Raw genomic sequence first — 21,415 nt, 5'->3', positions numbered from 1 at the left:
CCCCAGAAAATTAAATTATCTTAATTTTATTCTTAGAAATAATCAGTGTACTAAAATCACCGATATTTTTCAGGGACTATTTAAAAGTACAGTTTGATAATACAGATTTTGAGATAGCAGAACCCACCTGATGAATAACAGCATCCAAGCTTTGCATTGCCTGACTCGAAGAACTGAAGTCACAAACCTCCTCAGAATGAACCTCAAACACACAGAAGATAAATGTCATTTTCACGTGTAGAAAAACAGGCAAAAGAATAGAGGACAGAGCTTCTTCAAGAGAGGACTCTCTAATTTCTGCCTATGTGATGGCTCTTAGGAAATTTGCAGCCCTGCAGAGTAGACACACACCATGGAGGCACAAATAGTTTTGATCTGATAGAGGGAATAGTTGTTGGGTGCAATGACAGGAAATACAATAAGCAACTTCTCCCATTTTTGACAACTCATACATTGTGTAGAAAGAAACTATTACAATAATTTTGAAGCCAAATAAGTAGGGCAAAGAAGGGCTTCTCCACACTTTTTAAATCAATTTGGCATGTAACCTCCAAGCTCACTTAAACCTTTCTCTTTCATCCTTTATAAAACAATTGACTGTAGCCCACTCAGAAGCCTACCTGTGCTTATCCTGGAGTCCTCAGGGGATTTCACAAGAGGACTTTCCAGATGGCAGAAATATCCCTGTGCACAAGCTGACTGCTTTTCTCAGTTGATGCCCACAAGGTTTTATGTCCAAGAATTTCTGGTAATTTATAAAAGAGTTGTAACATTAGTTCTGAAGGAAATAACTTGCACTGGAGTCTAACTACGTTTGCTAATTTTTGTACCAACAGCTAGTATGGAGCTTGAGGAAGGCTAATTTCTCTTGCCAAAAAAAGCATGGATGCTTTGTGACAGCCTTTCTAGCCCATACAAGATTGTTCAGAAATGCCGGCCTAAGCCTTTAAAAAAGTATTTCATAACAATAAAAAATGCTTTGAGCATTTTACTTCCAGCAGGACAGAATAATGTGTTATGTGAAAATCATGTATAAGGAATCTGTCCACCTATTTTCCTTGCAAAACATTTGCTAATCATGCTGTTAAAGGGGATGAACATATTTTAGAATATTAAAATTTGATTTGGCAAAGACGAGTTTCAATATTAAAACACATATAATGACCCTTAGATTAAGCTTTTCTGATATACTTAATACCCAAGCTAAATAACTAATCCACAGAGAACAGGAGGTGGACTCAGCAGCTGAGTAAGATTACAATTTTAGGACATACTGTAGAGGACACAGGGAAATGCAATCTCATCATTTTCTTAACAATATTCACTATATATTGGTTAGTCAAAACCACCTGGCACTAAATCAGAAAAAAACCCAACATCCTGCATTCACATTGAAATCTTCTCATAGGCCTGAGACCTGCCTAGTACACAACTGTGACTGTGTTGTTTCATCCTTCAGAGGAGAGGCAGAAACTGCTGTGCGCACTGTATTTCATTCAGTGGTTTGTTTAGCAAAGCACAGGTACTGCTCAACTTGGACAGATAGCCCTGAGGGAAAAACTACTCTCCAAGAAGAGCTGGTCAATCACAAAACAAGTGGAACACAGTAATAATTAATCACAGGTGAAAATTCAGTGCATGATTCCGAAGACAAAAGATTTGGCAAGGGTTTCTAAAAAATTTTCACTATTTTTATAGCAGCATGGTGTCAAAGCAGAAGAAATGGACACAGCATTGCAGAAAGTCCTTTACCTCAAAGTAAAGTAATTTTTAAGTTATTGCTGGATTTGTTACATTTTTATGCGGACGGGGAAAGGTTGCAATGAACAACCCACAATATAACACAGATCAAGTAATATGAGTTTGCCACAGTATTCAAATCAGTATATATGTATACATCTGTATAGACATTATATTCATGTGCACACATTCTGTTATGTTCACTGATGTCCACATTAATGTACTATTGTTGCTCACTAATTCCTGTAACACAGTGTGCATATGCACATGCTGGAGAGTGAAACATTCACACATGCAACATGTGAACTGTTGCAGGGAGCAAACTCCTTTTGAAAGCAATCTACCTGAGAGACATCATTTTTCATATATTGTACAGTACATGTAAACATAGATGGAAAAACACAGCTAAAATACCAATTTTCTTCACTTTCTTTCACCTAACTCAACAAAGTATAAATTTTTATTAGGCTGTGATTTATTGAATAAGTATTTTAAGTTCTTACATTTCCTCAGGTATGTCTACGTGCAGGAAAATAAAGCTAAATTAATTTAATTATTTGTAGGCAGATTATCTCATGAACTGTTCAGTTATGTTTTGCACATATTTTTCAACAGCCTATAATAATTAAAATGAAAAAGGATGAAGGTTTATATTTTAAAGGGTTTTTTAAATGAATTTTTTCATAAATTACTTTTCTCCTAGCGGAAAATGGTTTAATTTATTTTGATACTAAACAGATCTTTACAGAAAAACATATAGAAATTTAAAAAAAAGAAGAATCAAAATCATTTTACTTCAACAAAAAGAACCTTCTAATGACTGCTCCCTAGGACCCAAATATAAAGTGAGATTTAAGAACACTTCAGAAGTTGCCTGCAACTTTCTTTGCAATTATCAAATGGTTCAAATGATGAAATGTTGTGTTAGCTGTAATAGGCTATATATTCCTGCTATGTGACAGGCTTTTCTTTTCATCCAGCAAAGAAAATTCACTATCGATGCCTTGGGAGTAAAGCTAGATCCTGAATTTTAAAGAAGGCGTATAGAGGTTACTTGAATGCCTTTGCTTTCTATAACCACCGATATGTCATTTATATTCTCCAGAAGGAGAGAATTTGTGTACAGGCAAATGTTTCTGTAAAAGAGTAAGGTTTCTAGTATTTAGCATATCTATATCTCAGCACATTTTTAACCTGAACTACTATTTGCTTCCTTAGGCATTTATATGGGGAAAACGGATTAAAGCAGGCAGGAAATAATGGAACCGATTCTTTACCGTGAGCAGGATTGGACCTAATGTATTGTTAGCTTGAAGGAGGAGGAACTTGGTCTTTTTCATGTGCCTCTTAATACAGATATCTCTTCAGCTTTGCAGAAAAGGTGTTGTCTTTGAGGAATTTCTGTCATGAGTAATTTCCATATATTTTTCCCCAAATGGGATAGGAGCTCTTGGTAGAGCCAAGGTAGAGTGGGACAGAAAATTTAATTCTCTGCACAAGCCTATCCTGGGAAGCACAGCCATCAGACTGAGGTATTTCTGATGTCCACTTGTTGACACTGACTTGCACAATATCTGTGGCAGAAAATATATCAGAGAGATGATGCGTGTCTTAACCTCAGCGTGCTGTCACAAACCACTTGGCACTGTGAAACACACGGAGGGAGGACTGCAGCAAGGAGCAGCATTGTCACAGGGGAAACAGCAGTGACTTAAACTGCTCTCTCTCACAGAGGAGGCCCTGAAAGGCACCGTTTTTAAGCACCAGGTTTGGAAATGAATCTGCTTCTCAGCTGGCTCCGGAGTGCAGGCGATGTGCTTGCGGCAGTCCGGGCGGAATGCTGGGCTGGGTGACCGCTGGGTGAGAGGAAGGCAACCAGTGAAAGTGAACCACCAGGCTCCTTCGTGCAACTCCCTGCTTTATGTTTATTTTGATGAAATAACTGTATTGCAGCATTTTTAATCACTCAAAATTATCATCCTACTTTGTCACCAAAATAGCACAATAGCTAATTGATCTGCTGAACCAAAACAGCACAACCCCTGGCAGTATGTTTGTGCTAATTCACGAGGGTTTTTTAAAAAGAATTTGGGAAGCTATCTATATACCTACACAAAGGTCTTATTTTATTATTAACTGCAGTAATTTCATACTGGAACCCTAATATTACAGTGCAATTTAGTTGAAACTGTTGAACTTGCGAACTGTTAACAATACAAATAACACAATAATGGCGAAGATTCCAAACACTTCGCAGCAGCAAACTAATAATCAGTAACACTTTTATGCCAAATAAGCTACCAGGGAATTAATAATTTCGCTTCCCTCACCACAGCACCACTGGTGTTTCAAGACATTTCTCCTCTGAGGAAAGAAGCTGATCTGTGCCCCAGCCCAAAACGAGGGCAGGTGCCTCCTCTGGGCAAAGGTATGTTTGTTGGTGCCCCCAAATGCTTTCCACCCTCCTCCCCCTCTTGATGGGGCCATGGTGAACACAGGCTGTGGGTCACCAACCCTGTTCCGGGCTATGCAAACAAGATACATTTCCAGCACCTCACCCTCGTGAGGTGATTTGCCTCATGAAGGTAAGGAGCCAGGAGGTAAATAAATAGGTCTGTTGAGCCAGGCCTTGCCTGCACACACCTGTATCAACAAGGATGCAAGCACAATTATCTTACCTTAATGAACTTAATCTTTAATTTCACAGCTTGGCCCTTGTGCTCAGCCTCTTAACAAAGGAGCTGAACTGTTTTAGTCCATATGACCACCCTTCCTCCAACAGCTGTGGAAACTTAAAGCCACGACAAGGATTTTTGCCCCTTGTGAAACTGTCAAAAGCAATAAATATTTTTCTTTTTTTCCATCATTAGACCCCGTTAAGAAAGCCTGGCCATTGTCCACTGTAATTCCCAGCGCTCACGGGGCAGGAGCTTTATTGTCCCAAATGAATCCTGAAGTGTGAACAATGCGGGGGAAAGCGGCCACTCTTTTCGGGAGGGTGTAGCCGTGAGGAATGCGGCGCTTCCCCACGGACGGCTCCGCCAAAAGAGCACTTGTGTTTTTTAACACTGGCCTTTCAGGAGGATGCTCGAGTTAAGGCATTGTGGCCCACTGTAAATAGATGCACTCGCCAGAATGGGGCTTCGTCATCCCTAATTAGGGAAGTAACTCCAGAGAGACAGCATGTCACTTGCAAGACTGGGCTCATTGTTGGGTTTGTGCGCGTCCCCACAATGTGAGGTAATTGGAGTTGTACCTTTTAGAAAGCTGCTAATTTCACATAGGAAGTGCTAACAAGACCTTTGTGTGCCATGTTTTCCTTCGTCCTTTCTAAGGAAGTTACAGAGCTCGAGTACTGGGAATGGCTGGGCCAAGGCCTGCCGGAGGAGGCTGCGGTAATGAACCACTTCAGCCCCCCGCCAGAAAAAGGAGGCCTAATTTTCGGGCCTGAGAAGACGAGGACGGACAAAAGGTTCTGTTTAAGCTTATTATACAGGACATTCTCAGTGCCTACACAGCTTTCCTCGAAATGACCCTCTCAAAATAAGTGCATCAAGTTTGAGCAAATAGAAACATGCAACTTTCGAGGCTGGGGGTTATAGTTTTCTTTACAAAGCCATTTATATAATGTAAGCCGCAATTAGCGCGGAACGGAGCAACAAGATCTAGCAAGGAAAGTTCCCTTGACAAAGGACAGAAATTAGGGGAATAAGTAACAGTTAAATATTGGCTTTGGATAACCAGCTGAAAAGGCCTTTCAAATCAGCTGTGGATGTAAAAAAATAAAATAATTTTACTCTGAATATCTTTCGCCGCAAAGTTTGGCTTTTAAATCACCGACTGATTGATTCCACTAATTTCATATTATCTAGATAGAATGAATCTGGGCTTAAAAAAGAAAAAAAAAAAGGAAAAAACTGAAAAGCCTCTCAGCTTTTAAGCCTGACAATATCAGCAAAATGTCCATAGGAATTACATATAAAAATTCAAACGGTAATGAAACAAATTACTACTTACAGTATGAAAAGTCTGCAAAAGCTTTTTATAGACTTGAAATGAAGAAGTTATAAAAACTACTCAGTGAAAAGAATTAGAAAATGACCTTTGCAGATCGGGGGCAAAAATGAACAGTCTTCAGGGGAAAAAAAATTCACTGTTAACAATGGCTTTTAATGCCATTTTGCTTCCCTCATTTATCTAATAATCATGGCAAGGTTAGGGTAAACAATGAACAGTATGTTTTCACATATTCCACCTTTAGTGTCCTCCATATGAATTTCTAAAACACTTAAGAGAATAGATACATAAACCTGTGACCTTCAAATGAGCTTTTTGCTACTTCCAACATTTTGAATAAAAAAGGTCAGAAAATTGAAGCGCTTTTGCGCAGTAATGAATTCCATTCTGTTGGGTAAACAAAGCTAAATTTTAAAACATGGACCTGACATCTCTATAGCTCAAGAAGCTATTCTCTCCTTTGGGCGTGGGGGGGAAGGGTGAGGAATGCGAGCACTCCACCAGCCACCCTCTAAATCACTGCAGCATCCACCAAGGAAAGGAGGAGGAGGAGACAAAAATATTTGGTTTTATTCAGTGAACAGCCATGATTTCCAAGGCCAGTGCAACACAAATGTTGGATTTTTAAGACTTTTTTTCCCTCCACCTCTCCCCCCTCAGTGAATAATTGATCCGGTCCACACAAAAAAGAAGCCAGCGCTACCCTCATCAAGCCAGCTCTTACTGACGAGGGCCTCCAAAAGTTACTTCAATTTCCGCCGTGCTTTTGTCTGTGAGTTGTCCTGGCTGAAAGGCCTGGTTAGGTATTGTTGCAAAAAAAGTCTGCGCCCACGTTTATTCCCCCCCTCTAATTCATACTCCGCATTGTGGGGTTTTGCTATTCAGGGACTGATTGGACAACAGCCCAAAGAATGGCCCCAGTGATTAGGCTCTCAGCATGGGTCTGGATTGTGGGTATAAACCCAGGGCTGGGGCTTGAATTCACGGCTGCTTTCTGCTTCCTCCTAGCGCCTCCCGCGCCCAATATTTTCTGCATCCTTTGCTGCAGGTAATGCATTCCTTCATACCAGGAAATGGAATCCGTATAATTAGTCAGCACAGTAGTGTGTGAGCCCTTGAAAGTCCCCGGGTTGTGCCCCAGGAAGCAATCGCGCTTTGGTATTGATAGGAACTCGCGGGATTTTGGTCAGGGTGGGATAATACAAAACCCCGAGTATTGTCATGACAAGGTATTCATCCTGCTTGACAAAGGAAACTTTTCTGCCGTCCCCCCAGGGGCACACAGGGGCGATGCTGGACACAAATTTGTTTGTTTAGAAGTGGAGGTACGGTTTGCCCAGCCCAAAGGCCAGGCCTGAGCCCATCCCTGCCTGCGGCTGCACCGCGCCATCCTGCTTCCCGCTTTGCTTTACGTTTGAAAGTATGGCAGCTGTGCAAGGCGAGAAGTGTACAGATGTCACTCTGCGTCTTACATGTCAGTAACTGGAATTAATTTACATTTATTTGCCAATTGTTTTATATCATTTTATGACAATGTGCTGCATAATATAATTTAAATCTTTAATGTACAACTAATTCTCTACCATTAATTTGTCAACATGATTACTGGATATGCCACCAGTAAAAGCTGGATGACTTGAAATATGTAGAAGGCATTCCTGTAGCTTTAAAAAAGGTTTGTATCTGAAATGACAAAGGTTTACAGAACTTTTTTTGGTCTGTCTGTAATTTTATGAAAACTACAATTTCAATGTAATTTCACAAACTGAATTATTCCAAATCTCAGTCTGAAATAAAATCAAATGTCTAATATATTAATTAGCCCAGGGAGAGAGTCCCGACAGTATTGTAAGAAGCAAAATGATAGTTTGCTTCCTGAGAAACGCAGCCTTCATCATGACAAATCCTGGCTGATAGGAGTTTAAACTGTCTCCCTGCCAATAGTATTTTATTTGGGCAGAGCAGCAATCTTTTTAGCTATGTTCTGGAATTGAAAAGCAGCTCATAACAAGAGCAGGTTGCAAATTTTTTTGACAGAAAATGGTGATTTGTTGAAAGTTGTCCTGGGTGTGTACAGCAGGAGCTACAGCAGGGAAGGTTTCTTGGGGCAGAACTGCTGATTAAAAAATGAAGAGGGAAAGGGAGAGAGGGAGAGAAGGAAAGAGGGAGAGAGGAGAAGAGGGAGAGGATGTTTTTCTGCCTCCCAGCCCTCCCCCCAGCTGCCGGTAGGTAGGAGGTCAGGGCACTCTCCAGGGATGTGGGAGAGCCAGTTTCAATTAGCTCAGCAATGTGCTTGTGAGGGGGAATTCAGAGCACATCACCTCTTTGCTTTCAGGGGGGGTCTGGCCCCCATTTCTCCTGCAGCTCTGAGGCACTCCCCTGCTGTTTCTCCCCCTCTATCAAAAATTGAATGTGTACGTGCCTCCGTCGAGCAAACCAAAACTCATACTGAAGCAGAGGCCCTGACCTTGCAGCACCCACACCGGGGCAATTCCCCTGTGAGAGTCCTCCCGCAGAGCTGGGGCTGGGGACGGCAGCCCCAAGTTTGGGAGATGGGTGCAAACAGCACCTGCAAAGCAGAGCTAGGAGTCGAGCCCCCCGGTGCTCTCCTTACAGCCTCTGGGGATGCCTGCAGGCAGAAGCAGACCCTTTGTCACAGTCCTGTAAGCTTGGTCATATGCTCACTTCCATGTTGCACAGATCAGCCAGGCCTTGCAAAGGGGCCCGGCAGCGCCTCAGAACAGCGACCGAGTGTCTCTTTTGGACACCACATTGCAACTATTTAATTCAGGTGGGCTCCCTGCAGTCATCGGGGATCTGAGCAGCTGAACCTACTCACACCAACCTACGCTCACACCAACACTGGTCCAGGGCCAGGGTACTGATGAAAATGCTGGGGAAAGGATGAATAAAATGGACTGAAACACAGCAATTAATTTCCGGGGAATAATTTGCTAAAGGAACATTTCATATTCTCACACTGCTCTTTTTAAAGCTCAACTTCCTGCCTCTCCTCCTCACTCTTCTCCTCTACCTTTTGGGTACACAGGAGCTGTATGAGTCACCAGAACACTGGAAAAATCTAGCAATTTCTTTTCTTAAAAAAAAAAAGAAAAGAAAGAAAAGAGGGCTTGATTAAAAATTAAAATAGGAAAAAAAGACAAGATATTCACTGAAAAAGAAGTGTTTAGACAAAGCCTGTCTGCTTCAATTTCCCAGCTACGTAAGCTCCCTTGCCCTTAGAGTGACAGTAGATTCCATAAATTAACTGAAAATCCCTCTTCTCAAGAGCCTAAGTTATCTCTCCTTCGCCTGCAGCTCTGATTTAGAATAGGCACTCGTTTGTTTACTGTTTTAATTAATGCTCCTTTTCAGTGTGGAATAGGAGAAGGGAAATGAACTGACTTGATAAACAGGTGTAGCTGTTATGTGTTATATTTGGGATCATTCAGGACTTGCAACAGATTAATCAGGCTTGACTGGACGTGAACCTCCTAGCAGAAAAGGTAGATCAACTCTGCTGGATGCCCAGTAGGTGAGTATTATTTTAACTGCTAGCCTGTGATAGGAAAGGCTTAGAAGGACAGTCATCAGTGGAGAATATCTCTCTGTTTTCGCCCAGGAAAGCAGTCTGATTCTTTCCCCCACTGCTTAACAGTTAAGGAGACCTTGACAATATAAGCCACTTTTCATCCCCCCTCTGCTTCCCCTTCTAACCTCTCTGCCTCATATTCAAGGGGAAAGAAACAAATCATCCCATTATTTTAAAAACATTTAAGTGTCACATTGGGGAAAATGCTCTCCTAGGTTAACTATGAATGATTGAAGATTTTTTTTCTAAATGCAATATAAGTGTAATAACAGTTTAAGTGTCATGCTACACTGTGTATTGCCTTTGCACCCTGTGTAATGCCTAGCAGACTCAGAGTAGAAAATGATCTAAAATCAGTCTTTTCTCAAAGAGAGTTTGAATTCTTAGCCTCAAAGGAGAATAATAAGGAAGAGCTTAGGTCTCTTCATTATGAGGCAGCAAAGAAATTGCGTGATTTAACTGCATCACAGCAGTAAAGCACCGTTCAGCTTATGAGTATCAAATTCCAGAAGAGACTGCGTCTCTTGCTTTCCAAATAAAGTAACATCTAAAAATATTTTCCTTTATTCCACATTTTTTCTTGGCTTATACAATTAATACGTGTACAGAAAGGAACATCACACTAAAAATAAGTGAAAAGGAACCAGGGAGTATCCATTTATAGTATCATTCAGTTGACCTTACCAGACTAAGGCAATGTGGGGATGTTGCACAACAAACCAGGCAAGTGCTTTCATTTTAACTGCATTAGATTAAACCTAGAGCTTATGGCTGTCAAATGGGGCCCTACTCACTCCTGTCTCTTGCCAGCAGACTGGCTGAAAACCAGCTTTGGTGTCAGCTGTGAAGACAGATGCTCACCCACCTTCTTGGAAAAAGATACTTTGAATGCAAATGTCCTGTGTCCTCACTGCACAGCACAAATACAGGGCTAGATCTGGCTTTCCTTATGCTGTGTCCATCAGGAGAATAGTTAAAGACATTCAGAATGTGACACAGGCAATCTTCTATTTTACACGGACCTCTGATTTTAACCTACCCTCACAATTTTAACAGACTGCCCGAAGGGAGGGTGATTAGACATGGGATGGAAAGGAAGGATAGCCGCCCTGCTGGAACGTTCTTAGCATTTTACTGACCCCCAAATACTCCCAGACATGTAAGGAGCTTTGATATATTATAAAAATCTCAGATAAATGTCCTGTTCAAAGACAGCCTCTAATATCTTGCTACAACCATCAGCTTGGGCTCCATGATGGCAGCAGATAGCCTAGCAATACCTACAATGCCATAATAAATCATTTATTTTATCTTGTTCATAGAGGTCTAAATGCTCCCCTACCAGGCAAAAAACCAGCTCAACAAGGTCTGCAAGGAAAACATTTTGGAGTTATTGCTGCATTCTCCTCTCAGGAGATTTACAGCCTTACTAAGTGGGAATTTTCAGTCCTCCAAACAGCATGGATGGAGGCCTGCAGCAGCATTTATTCAAGTGCCAGGTTAAGGAAGGCTTTGCCAAAGCCAGACCAGGGAAACCACAGTCCAGCCTATGGATCCTGAGAAATCCCCCCTGAAAATTTGGTTGAAGATGTCTTGTTTTCCTAACAAGGTACTGCAGCTGATCATCAACATGCATGTTTGGAACCAGTCGAATGTGCTTGGCAAAATTGGTATTAGATTTGTGGGAAATCTACCAAAACCCAGATCCCAAACCCAGTTGTAACAAAAGGTCAGATTTCTGAAGAAAAGGCCAGTGCCAGCTGCCACACCTCACCTGGGGTAGAAGTGTGCATGTGCTGGAGCAAGAATACATTACAGTGCATTTCTCTGCTTCTGCCTCCCTCAAACACTCAGTGGGAAAACATCAGTGGGAAACTTATGAGTGATCTGAATTGCCACTGCTCTGGACTTCTCTCTTCTCCTGAGTATCCATGGGCAAAACACAGACTCATCCCATATAGGAGCATCCATCCTGTGATTCTAAGCCAAGTAAGGGCAACCATAATCCTGATCTTCAGTTTTAGGTCACAACTGACTCATATGAAACAAATTACTTATTAATGAAACATAGGAATCTGAAAGTTAAGAGTTAAGAAAAGACATCAGAAAAATGGAAATTTTTGCAGATCTCTCCAAAATGATAATGAGAACTGTATTTTACCAGTTACTTAAATTTGCAGTATGAGAAATAGCAAGTGCTTGAAGCATGTGACAGAAAACCAGGAACTCCTGAGCCAGCGTGCACCAACACCTGGTACTGCCCTGTCCCCCTCCTGGCATGCAAAAGGAAAATTTTTCTCCCAAGGCTTTCTTTTATCTCATGAAATAGCATAGACCTGTAGGCAGATGAGATTTAAATGACTTATTTTAAGAAGAATTGGTAGCACCTTTCTGACCTTTCCCAGGCCAGATGAAACTCCTTGGTTCCCCTGCCAAAATCCTCCTGAACCTCCATGGCCATGCAAAATCCCCAATAGCATGTGAGGGCAGGCACAAGGCTTTCTCTTCCTGGGGAGATGTGCTCTGTTAAAACATGTGTTTCATTACAGAATAAGAATGACATGCGAGGCTGTGGAGTGTCACAGCTTTTGCCAGTATTTGAATCCTTCCCACCTTTTCAACAGGAATTTACTCCATTTTTACTGTTTATTGTGAACCTCAGTGACTGAGGTTTGGAAATTGCCCAAAATCTGCAGCGCAAAACAGCATCCAAAAGCCAGAAGAAAAGGAGGAAGGCAGAGGCGGGGAGGCAAGTGTCAAGCTAGTTTTGCAAAGCAAATAGAGTATTATCCTTTTGTTTAAGACTTTTTATCTGCTATGTGATACTTTGCTTGGAGGAGCAGTGCATACGAAGAGCTTTCCTGCGCACCCCACCGTCCTTGATTGCTTTACTGTTCTCAGTGCAGATTTATTAAATTTTGAATTAACATGTGTTAAGGAGGTTGATTTTGTTTGCTCTGCCACATAACTTACTTTCCTAAACACTTAGTAATAGCAGCAGTTAATCTATTGACCAATGGCTTAAGCAGCAGGTGGCTTTAAGACCAATGGGCCAGTCCTGACAAGGCCCACAGAAATTCCTAAGGCCTCTTTGTTACCTGGGCTGGAATAGAGAAACTACTTGTTTGGAAAATGTTTCTCCTCCCACAAAACATCTTCAGTATTAAGGGTCTTTTGTTAGCAGAAGGCTGAAGAGGGGGATTATGAAGGATAGTCTGTCACACAAATTGTTTCTTCTTAGACATATAATGCAACCTGCATTAAAAGTTTACAAACTAATCTAATGAAATTATCATTCAAACGAAGCATGTCTCCGAACATTAAACTGACGCCTCGACCTGCCGTGCAATTTCCGCACTGGAAATCTCAAGACTGCTGCTGCTATTTCAGAGAAAAACAAGGTTTTTTTCTAAAAAGCCCTCAGCACGGCTCTGTTTGAAACAGGAACCCAGATAATCTGCAAGGGCTCGTTTTCTTAGGAAACCCAGGCAGTAAAACATTAACAATTAAATTAGTTCCCATGTCTTAAGGAATCTGGAGTTAACTGTGTGTCATCTGGGTCATTATAGCCTCTCCCTGCTATGGCATGTAAATCCACATCAGGAAAGGTGGTAGTTTTTTTCAAATTTATTATTAAATTATTTAGTAGCAGTCAGCAGCAGCTGCAGCAATTGCAACTTGCAGTTCTGTACCCTTTCAGACTATATTGACTTAGCTGAGGGCAGTATTCAGCTATGACTTTCTTTAGGGAGGATTTTACAGTGCAGGGTGGGGAGACATCTCTCTCCAAAAAGTGCCCATGTGTGCACAGAAAGGACAGTGGCAGTTCCTCTGTAGTGAAGAAATGGTGCTTGGGGAGTAAATGGAGCCTTTGGGGTAGCTTTTATTTTGTCTTCTGCCAAGCTTTCTGTGTTGTCCTGACCCAAGTTAGGAAAAATGTAACTCCATATGGTCTGAATGTGCATATATGTGTATGTGTACACACACAGATGTAAAGACACACCTATATATGAATACACACACACACACATATATATACACTCTGATTCCTGCACTACAAATACAGTCCTCTATTCCCTGTATCATAAATAACAATTGCAAACAGCTGTCCTGCAGCACATAAAAAAATAGGAATAAGAGAAGCCAAGTCACAAAATATTCTGTAGCCTGATTTCCATTCGCTGAGGTTTCTTCACCACTTGAATTGTGTGTCTATCTATATGTTATGAACACATGTCCATATATGTATATTATATATAAAGGCACTTTTAAGACCCTTATATTTTGGGGACCTTGAGCTCATCTGGGGATGAGATCCAGTAGCACCACTAGGTGCTACTGTAATACAACTAATTAATATTATTTTTACTGCTAATAATAACAGCAGTGTTTACTTTTAGCATGTTCTTACTCTTGCCAACATATGTTTTTATATTCTTTAATTTTCTTGTTCTTCACAGCACAAATGCTAAGAGAGATCCTAATTAACTGCTCAACGTTGACGCACTCTCATTTAGTTTTTCTCTCAAACTTATTTATTAGGCTTTGGTTATCAGTGGGAGAGTTTCTAGCACTGAGACTGCCAGGATTTACTCTAAGCCTCTTAGTCTGATGTTTCCATGGTCCTGGCTCTCTGTGTAGAGAAGCTAAGAAAACCATACATACAGCTTTTTGCCCCCTTTATTTCAAGTCATCTAGAGCAGATGTGAGTTTCTTTTTCTTTGGGGGGGGAGGGGGGTGGGATGGGGAGAAAGGCACCTGGTTATTAAATAAGCTGGGGAAAATGCTGATTTTTGGCCAGGGCTTGTGGAGCACTACTGAAGAATTTTTTTTTGCATGTCTGAGACTGCATAACTGGATTCCAACATATTTTCAGGGCATTTCTCTGAACCACTGAATTCCCGTGAGTAACAACAGGAACACCTTTGTCTGATTTCCATACCAAAGGCTTGCCCAGAGACCTACAGCCAAAGCAAGCCAGAAAATGTAGGACAGCATTCCCCCTGCGGCTGCCCCCCAGATCCCCAGTGCTCCTCCAACCTCTGATCTGTGTAGGACACCCTCTTCTGTCCTGCACCTAACAAGAAAGGGGCTGTTCCCAGTCTCCCTCCCTGTTACACCTGTCGAGTGCTCAGTGCTCTTTTCTCTTTTTCAGACAGTACATTTGTTTGTTTCTTCCTCTTTTTCTCCCTTTCTTTCTCTCTTGCTGCCTGCTTTCTTTCCTCCCTTCTTTCCCTTTTCTCTCTCTCTTTTAAATTTTTTTTTTCTAAGAGGTGAGGTCTCCCCTTGCTAACTCAACACCTAATTAGAGCAGTGAGAATTAGCTGCATTCACTCTGGCTTTAGTCCTCGCAAGGGTGTTAGAGAATTGGCCCACTTTTCAAGGTGTCAAATTGGAGGCTGAATCCAGGTGTGGTCAGAGGCAAGGGGATTATTTTCCTCCCATGGGGTGCAAACAAAGGCCTGTGCTAGGGATAGATGGGGTGGGGAAAATGTTGCCCACAGGAGAGCTAAACACTGCTGACATCTGAGCCCTCAGCACACCACAGCACCAGGCTGGGTCACAGCTTTCACAGCCTGAGGAGCTGCGTCATAGGGACGGCAGCAAGGGAGGGCTCTCTGTTCTATGGCAAGGACAGAGGGAAGGGTGGAGAATCCTAAAGGTATGGCAAGCCCCAAGGAGAAGTGGGCACTAATGAGTTTGGGAGACGAAACCACAGCATTTGTGTGCAGGTTTTCCATACTCTCCAGCAGCATCCTAACTCTGGTTGTGTTCCGAAGTCTTTATGTTATCCAGCTATCTAAGTACCAGTAAGTACCAGCAGGGGAGTAAAACAGGTCATGCTTCATCTGATGGAATAAAGCTTGCTGGTTGACTGAAAAGTCAGAAGGTGCAGGTCAGTGTGGGTAACCTCACTTCTATTATCCTATCAAAAGGAGAAGACGTAGCTTTCCTCGCTACCCTTGAAGAGTACAAGCATTGCCTGAGGAGGCAGCAAAGTTAGAATCTCAGAGGATGTCTGCATGTTGCCAATTTTATTTCAGAAAAAAGAATCTCTTGTTTGAGTAGAGCACTACCACATCCTGTAAATTGTTCTTGCCTGTGCACCACCATCCTGCATCCCCAGAAACCACCCTTTTATCTTCTGTGAATGCAGAGCATAGAGCACAGAGTCCTTGAGGAATGCAAGGAGCTAGGAAACAGGTGGATCAGACCACCTGAAAATCAAATATCACAACGGGGAAAAAAAGGAGGAAATATCTAACACCTGATACTATTCTGCCCTGATTTTTCTTGAGCCCTGACAAGTGATACAATGTATGTCACCATGGCCTGGATTGGGGAGCTTCAGACCTTCCTAGATCCTTCAGAAAAGGAAAGCAAAGCATCTGTTTTTAATGTTAGAAGTGTGGAAACTTCAAACATAATTTGTATTTTTGCCATTTTGCTTTGCCTGATGCACTAAAACCAACTAGTGAAGCTTCAGAAGGGACAGGCCTGTGTGGAATGCCCCACTGCAGTTATTCTGTGGAGAACGGGGGGCAAACATCATCTCCACTGCCACGTCTTTTACTGTTATTTCTTTAGGGTGGCCTATATATGAAATAGTAACAAACAACCCTTTTTTCTTCCCCCCAGACCCTTCAAATTTGGCCATGCTTTGCAGTTATCTTTGCAATGAAGACCTACCACCACTATAGTTCTTTAAAAGGGTCATAGGGAATTACAGTAAAGTGGTATACAAAGGTAAAGATGTCAAGTGAGTTATACTAGCAGAAAAAGAACTGCACAGTAGGTCAAGGTTTGGGCAACAGCAGGAAGATTTTTGTTAAGATAACATTACTCCCAGTGGTAGTGACTTCCTTTGTAATCCACAGCTGCCCAGAGAGAATTGCCTCTATTCTCATGGAGTCACAGGGCCCTATAAGAAGGTCCTATTGGGTCTAGATGCGATGGACACAGCAATTGCTTGTACAAATAAACTTTATCATCAGCATGAACGGGCTCTGGTGTAATGCTTTGTAATGCTTCACACTGTCAGGTTGGTTTTAAGACAATTATCAGAGCCCGTTTCCTAAGCTAAATGGAGGTTTGTGCAGTTGTGCTTTCCTTTAGGAAGGGTCATTACCTTTCAGAGCACCGGTACGGGGCAGAGGTTTCTGAGTTACATCCCAGCTAAACTAGCAGAGAAAAAGGACTGGTCCAGCACAGGAGAATCTACAGTCACTGGTTATGTCTGTATTGCACACAAACTCAAGAGCACCTTGGGAGGATGTAAGTTCAAAGACAGGCTTGAAGCCACCTTCAGGGAATGCCAAGAGAGAAGGTTCAGGCTGATGGTCCAGCTTAGCCCAAGTCTATGGCACAAAGAACAGGCTCATGGCCTTCCACACATCCCATCTAAGAATGTAGCAAAACAACCTTTTACCAGGTCCCAAAGCTACCCACTGGAGGATTTGGATTTATAAGCAGCGTACCTTTAGGCTAGTCCTCCCTGAGAGAGAAAGCTCATACAGGCCAAGACTGGACATTTGCACACAAACCTGGACTTTCACTGGCCACAGTGTAGATGGCCAGAGCCAGGACAAGAAGCACAAATACCTCGAGTGTATTCCTTGCTTTAGCACACTGAGGTCAACACAGATGAAGCCATGTTGTGCCTGAGCTTGCAGTCAGCTTACAGTTTAAAGTACCACTGACATCTCTCAGACAAGCACAAGTATTTTGAACTATCACTGCAGGACTATTTGCTTTTGAAAGTCAGATTTTAAAAGAAATCTGGGAATGTACCAGTTCCTATTCTTTAAGCATAAAAGATGCATTGCAGAGCACCATATTGCTACATCAATATTTTTTAAATGAATGTTTAAAGTGACATTTCTTTCCTCATTTGAAAGAGCTTTTTCAACACTTTGGGAAAAGCTCTGATTGCTGAATATTCTGATATATCTCCACGTTCCCTACACTGAAAATATGCCCAGATTCACCATTACGGATTAAATTTATTCTCATTCCTATGCTATGAAAAGGTAAGAAATCAGCAAAGGGGAATACTAACAACAATCTAGATCTTAGGAGGTTTTTTAATATCCTTTTTTTTCCTCAGTTCTGGTGCATATGGACTCACCCTAAGCCACAGTTGTCCTATAGCTCATAAATGTGCATTACGTTGCATTTTAGATAGAAGTCAGCAGGAACAGCGCTACTGAAACGGATGAATAAACAAATTGTTGTTAAGGCTACACACATCAGCCTCTAAACAGCAGTAGAAAAATGTGCTGTGCTTCTGCAACTCAAACATCTGATTGTACAATGATCTGAACTGTTCATGCAAGTGTTCATTTCAGCTTGACCCTGTCTGGTGCAGGTAGGAAGCACTGTGTGTCGGAGTAGCAGGTAAAATGGATGGTGGCTTTGGGACAGGGGAATCCCATCCAGCAGCAATAACAGCATGGCTGTATGGCGATAAAATGCCCCCTGCCTACTGGAGAGAGTGGTTACCTACGGAAAACACATTCCTAGTCACTTCATTAGCATGAGGTAGGTTGCTCTGAAGGCAGAACCACAAGTCATGTACAATCATATGCTGCCTTTGCACTGTGTTCTTGAGTCCAGGAAAGCCAACACACCACCAGATGAGGCCTCCCAGCACTCAGCATTCCCTGCTGCTCCTTCACCTTCTATATTTCCTGGTGAGCGCACACACGGCACATCCCACAGATGCACTGCCACACAAATGGGAGCCCATACTTGGGCTCCTCAACGTACACAGGTCTGTGGTCTGCAGGTTTCTGTGCCTGTGGTTATTGGGTACAAGAAAGTTTGAAAGTGGTACCCATTCTGTTACTCTGGAGAAGTTTTTAAGCCACTCAGTCTTACCTGCATCCCTGCTGTGGCTGTGCTGCTCTGCAGGGTCTGTGTGCTGCCTTTCCGACTGCTGGCACGCTGTTTCACCGAGCTCCATGCCTGTTAGGATTATCCACTGTCCTGTGATGAACCCACCTGGAACCTCTTCGCTCTCACTCCTAGACTTCGGGCACAAGTAGGGCCTTCTTAATGCCATGACCTGACAGGATGTGCCCTCCCCATGCTTTAAGCAGCCAGTTCTCAGCCCTTCAGGCCCTGGACACAAGCCTCCAACCCTTGCCACCTTGGCATGGAAAGCCAGGATGGGATGCTGCCCATGCTTTGCAGCCCTTATTCCTGTAAAGGGGCCCTACAACAAAGAAAAGAGCAGGCCAAAAGTGATCTGAAATAGGCTGGGGTTCAGCAGTCAGCATCCTTTCCACCCATCATTGTTTGGCAGCAATTTCTACCCAGTGACAATATTCCTCTGCTTTGCTCACAGCTGAAAATAACCCTGAAAGTGCTTTGAAAGGGCTGCCTTTTAACTGAGCTTAACACCTTTCCAAATGATTTTTGTCACGGTGAATATCTCCCTCTCAGATGAGAATTTCATCTTTCCCCTCCCATTTCTTTCCAGCGCAGCCTATAAACCACTGTAAAATATGGCTCACGTTTCTGTGCTCTCCCATGCCCTTTATTTCCATAATGGACTCTTTGCCCACGTGTTTGCTAATATTTCTACCTCACTACATAAGCTGGCAGATTCCCAGAGTGCTGGTGCCTGTGACATGATCCCCTTTTGTTCCCCAAGCAGTTATCTGGCAGCACCTTGTCTGCAGGGCGGGCACAGAAAAGCACAGATGCACCTCACCTGGCACATGCTGTTGTAGAGCCATGACAAAAACACCTGCCCTTTCTGTAGTACTCTGCTGAGCTGCTGGTGTTCCCTGCACTGGGAACGCAAGGTTAAATCACCACTTTGCTTCCTGTTGTGTCACCGCTTTAACTGTTTGCATCAATTATTGAATACACTCACACACTACTAATGCCTTTGCTGTGATTCACATGGACCTTTGGAAATTAGCACTGCACAAAGCTTTGTGTGTGGTCCTTATCCCTAAATCTTCTAGTAGCCTGCAGACTTGTGGAAGTACTTGTCTCAAAAAGTGGTCCAAACCACTTCTGCAGATTTCTGGTGAGATCACAAAGAGTTAACCTAGAGCTAAGCATCTTCCCCAAGCCCTGGAAAGCAGCATAGCAGTAGGAACACTAAAACAGTATGAAGATGTAGGAATGACCATCAGTGCTCCCTCCAAACAAATAAACAGCCTTTTTCTCCTGTAGAAATTTGACAAAGTTCCATGTGTTTTCTTCAGTGCTCTTATCAGATCCCTTGAAAATGAGCAGCTTGCTGCTGAAATGCATTAGAAGAAGGGAAATGCCAAATTAAAATACTTCTTATACATCCTACATCCCTGTCTGTGTTTCAGTACATCTGCTGAGAAATCCAATACTGGTACCATCCATCAGAAAGAACAATAACCCCTTCAGGGAATTTCAAATGATACCTGATGATGAAAAAGATGCAGTTCTCAGGGTATGCCAACATCTAGCACAAAAATCAACTGTGATAGATGGTTAAAGGTCTGTTGTTTAAGAACTGTCTTTGAGTGAAACTTGTATTATAAACACATTTCTGCCTGTCATGGAGCTTTTTTATGTGTTACTTCACCTCTTTGCCTCAGTTTCCCAACATGGGAAAAGGTAAACTATTTTCTATCATATCATTTGATGATGTTATGTAAGTAATGACTCTAAAAAGCATGTCGAATGTGCAAAGTTCACATTAGCCTTTTTTAAGAGCTAACTATCATTATTATGAATTAAACCATAAGTATTTACTTTGGAAATACTGTTTTAATGTATTTGTTGTTTGTTTTTAAAACTTCTTTAGAAATGAAAAGTTTCAGAAAATGAAACCTCTTTTCGCAGTGAAAATCTCATTTTGCTAATTTGCTTCCCGGAGGAAACAACTCCAGAGCTAAGACTAATAATTGTGGCTACTGTCTTCTCATTCCATGTAACTCAGAGGCTGATGTGGTTTGTGATAGCAACTTATACATTAAGGACTCTGATCCACACCCAAGAACCTCAAGGAGCTTCTGGCTGGATTCAAATGCTAATCTCTCAAAGGTTTCACAATTTATTTTTTAATGGTCCACTTCTGAGACATTCATCTGACACTTCGACTATTATGTTACCTGGATTAAAAAAGATGCTAATAAGAGTATTAGCCAGGTTCTTACACACAGAAAGCTTTTGCAATTACAATATCTCCTGAGTCACTCATTCAGGATCCTGGGAAAAATAGAGCATTTTTGCTTTCCAGACCTGTTGTGTTTTTTGGTTTTTTCTCCTTTTTTTAAAACCTCAAGAAGTGCCTAAAGTTCCTTGTTAAGAGATTTGAAAAATGTATAGTCCTTGTAAATTAAATACTACAAGTTCTTAGATGAGTGATCCCTAAACATCTATTATTCACACTAATATGATTTAATTCTAACTCACTGTAAGATTTATAGAAATTAAAAGACTTCATATGCATAAGGGTGATGAAAATATAATCTAGTTCATGAAATCTTTATATGCAACTTTATATTTCAGCAGTATAGTTATCCCAGCCGTGCTCCAGGCTTCAGGAATGTGCCACCTCAGGGGCCGTGCCCTGAGCCTGTGCCAGGGCGAAAGCGGGACCAGCCCCCAGCAGCCTGTGTGCCCAGGGGTGTCCCACTGAGCCCGCTGCACCAGGGGGGCTTTGGGGTGCTGCCATGACCTTCCTAAAACTGTAAACACTTCACATTTTGCTCCTCTGCCTACGCCGTCTCGACACAGCGCGGGGCCGCAAATGAACTCGGGACTGGGACAATTTCCTTACAAAGAGAGGAAGTTGCTGAAGGAAGAATGTGGCCCTGCCACGGCAGAGCTCGCTTCCCTGCCTGCCAATGGGCCACAGAGGCTGCTTCTTTGCACAGAGATTTCAGAGGCTCCGCTCGAGGAGGAAATTTCTATTATAATTATGTAGCTGCGTTCCCCTCAGCTGGAGCCCTACGGAACTGGCGTTTCTCTGCCCCATGTACACTATTTAGGAGAGCAAATCCATACTGCTGGCATTTAACTGTTAACCATGAGTTGCGAGACCACTGTCGAAATAGAAATGGGAGG

At 42.3% G+C, this 21,415-nt stretch overlaps 1 protein-coding gene across 1 annotated transcript in view; it reads right to left on the bottom strand.

The window, feature by feature from the left end:
• The window catches only part of CAMKMT (calmodulin-lysine N-methyltransferase), a 249,437-nt gene that overhangs the window by 5,540 nt on the left and 222,482 nt on the right, over positions 1–21,415 (bottom strand). The window contains exon 11 of the mRNA XM_042051660.1: positions 128–202. Coding sequence (XP_041907594.1) covers positions 128–202 — 75 coding nt within the window. The remainder of the gene's footprint in view (positions 1–127; positions 203–21,415) is intronic.

This window comes from Corvus kubaryi, unplaced genomic scaffold (genome assembly GCF_017639235.1).
Source record: "Corvus kubaryi isolate FWS band 111438036 unplaced genomic scaffold, C.kubaryi_AGA036_p1.0 76, whole genome shotgun sequence".
Classification (NCBI taxonomy): domain Eukaryota; kingdom Metazoa; phylum Chordata; class Aves; order Passeriformes; family Corvidae; genus Corvus; species Corvus kubaryi.
The sequence above is the reverse complement of the archived record's forward strand: the minus strand, read 5'-3'. Positions and strand labels throughout refer to the sequence as shown.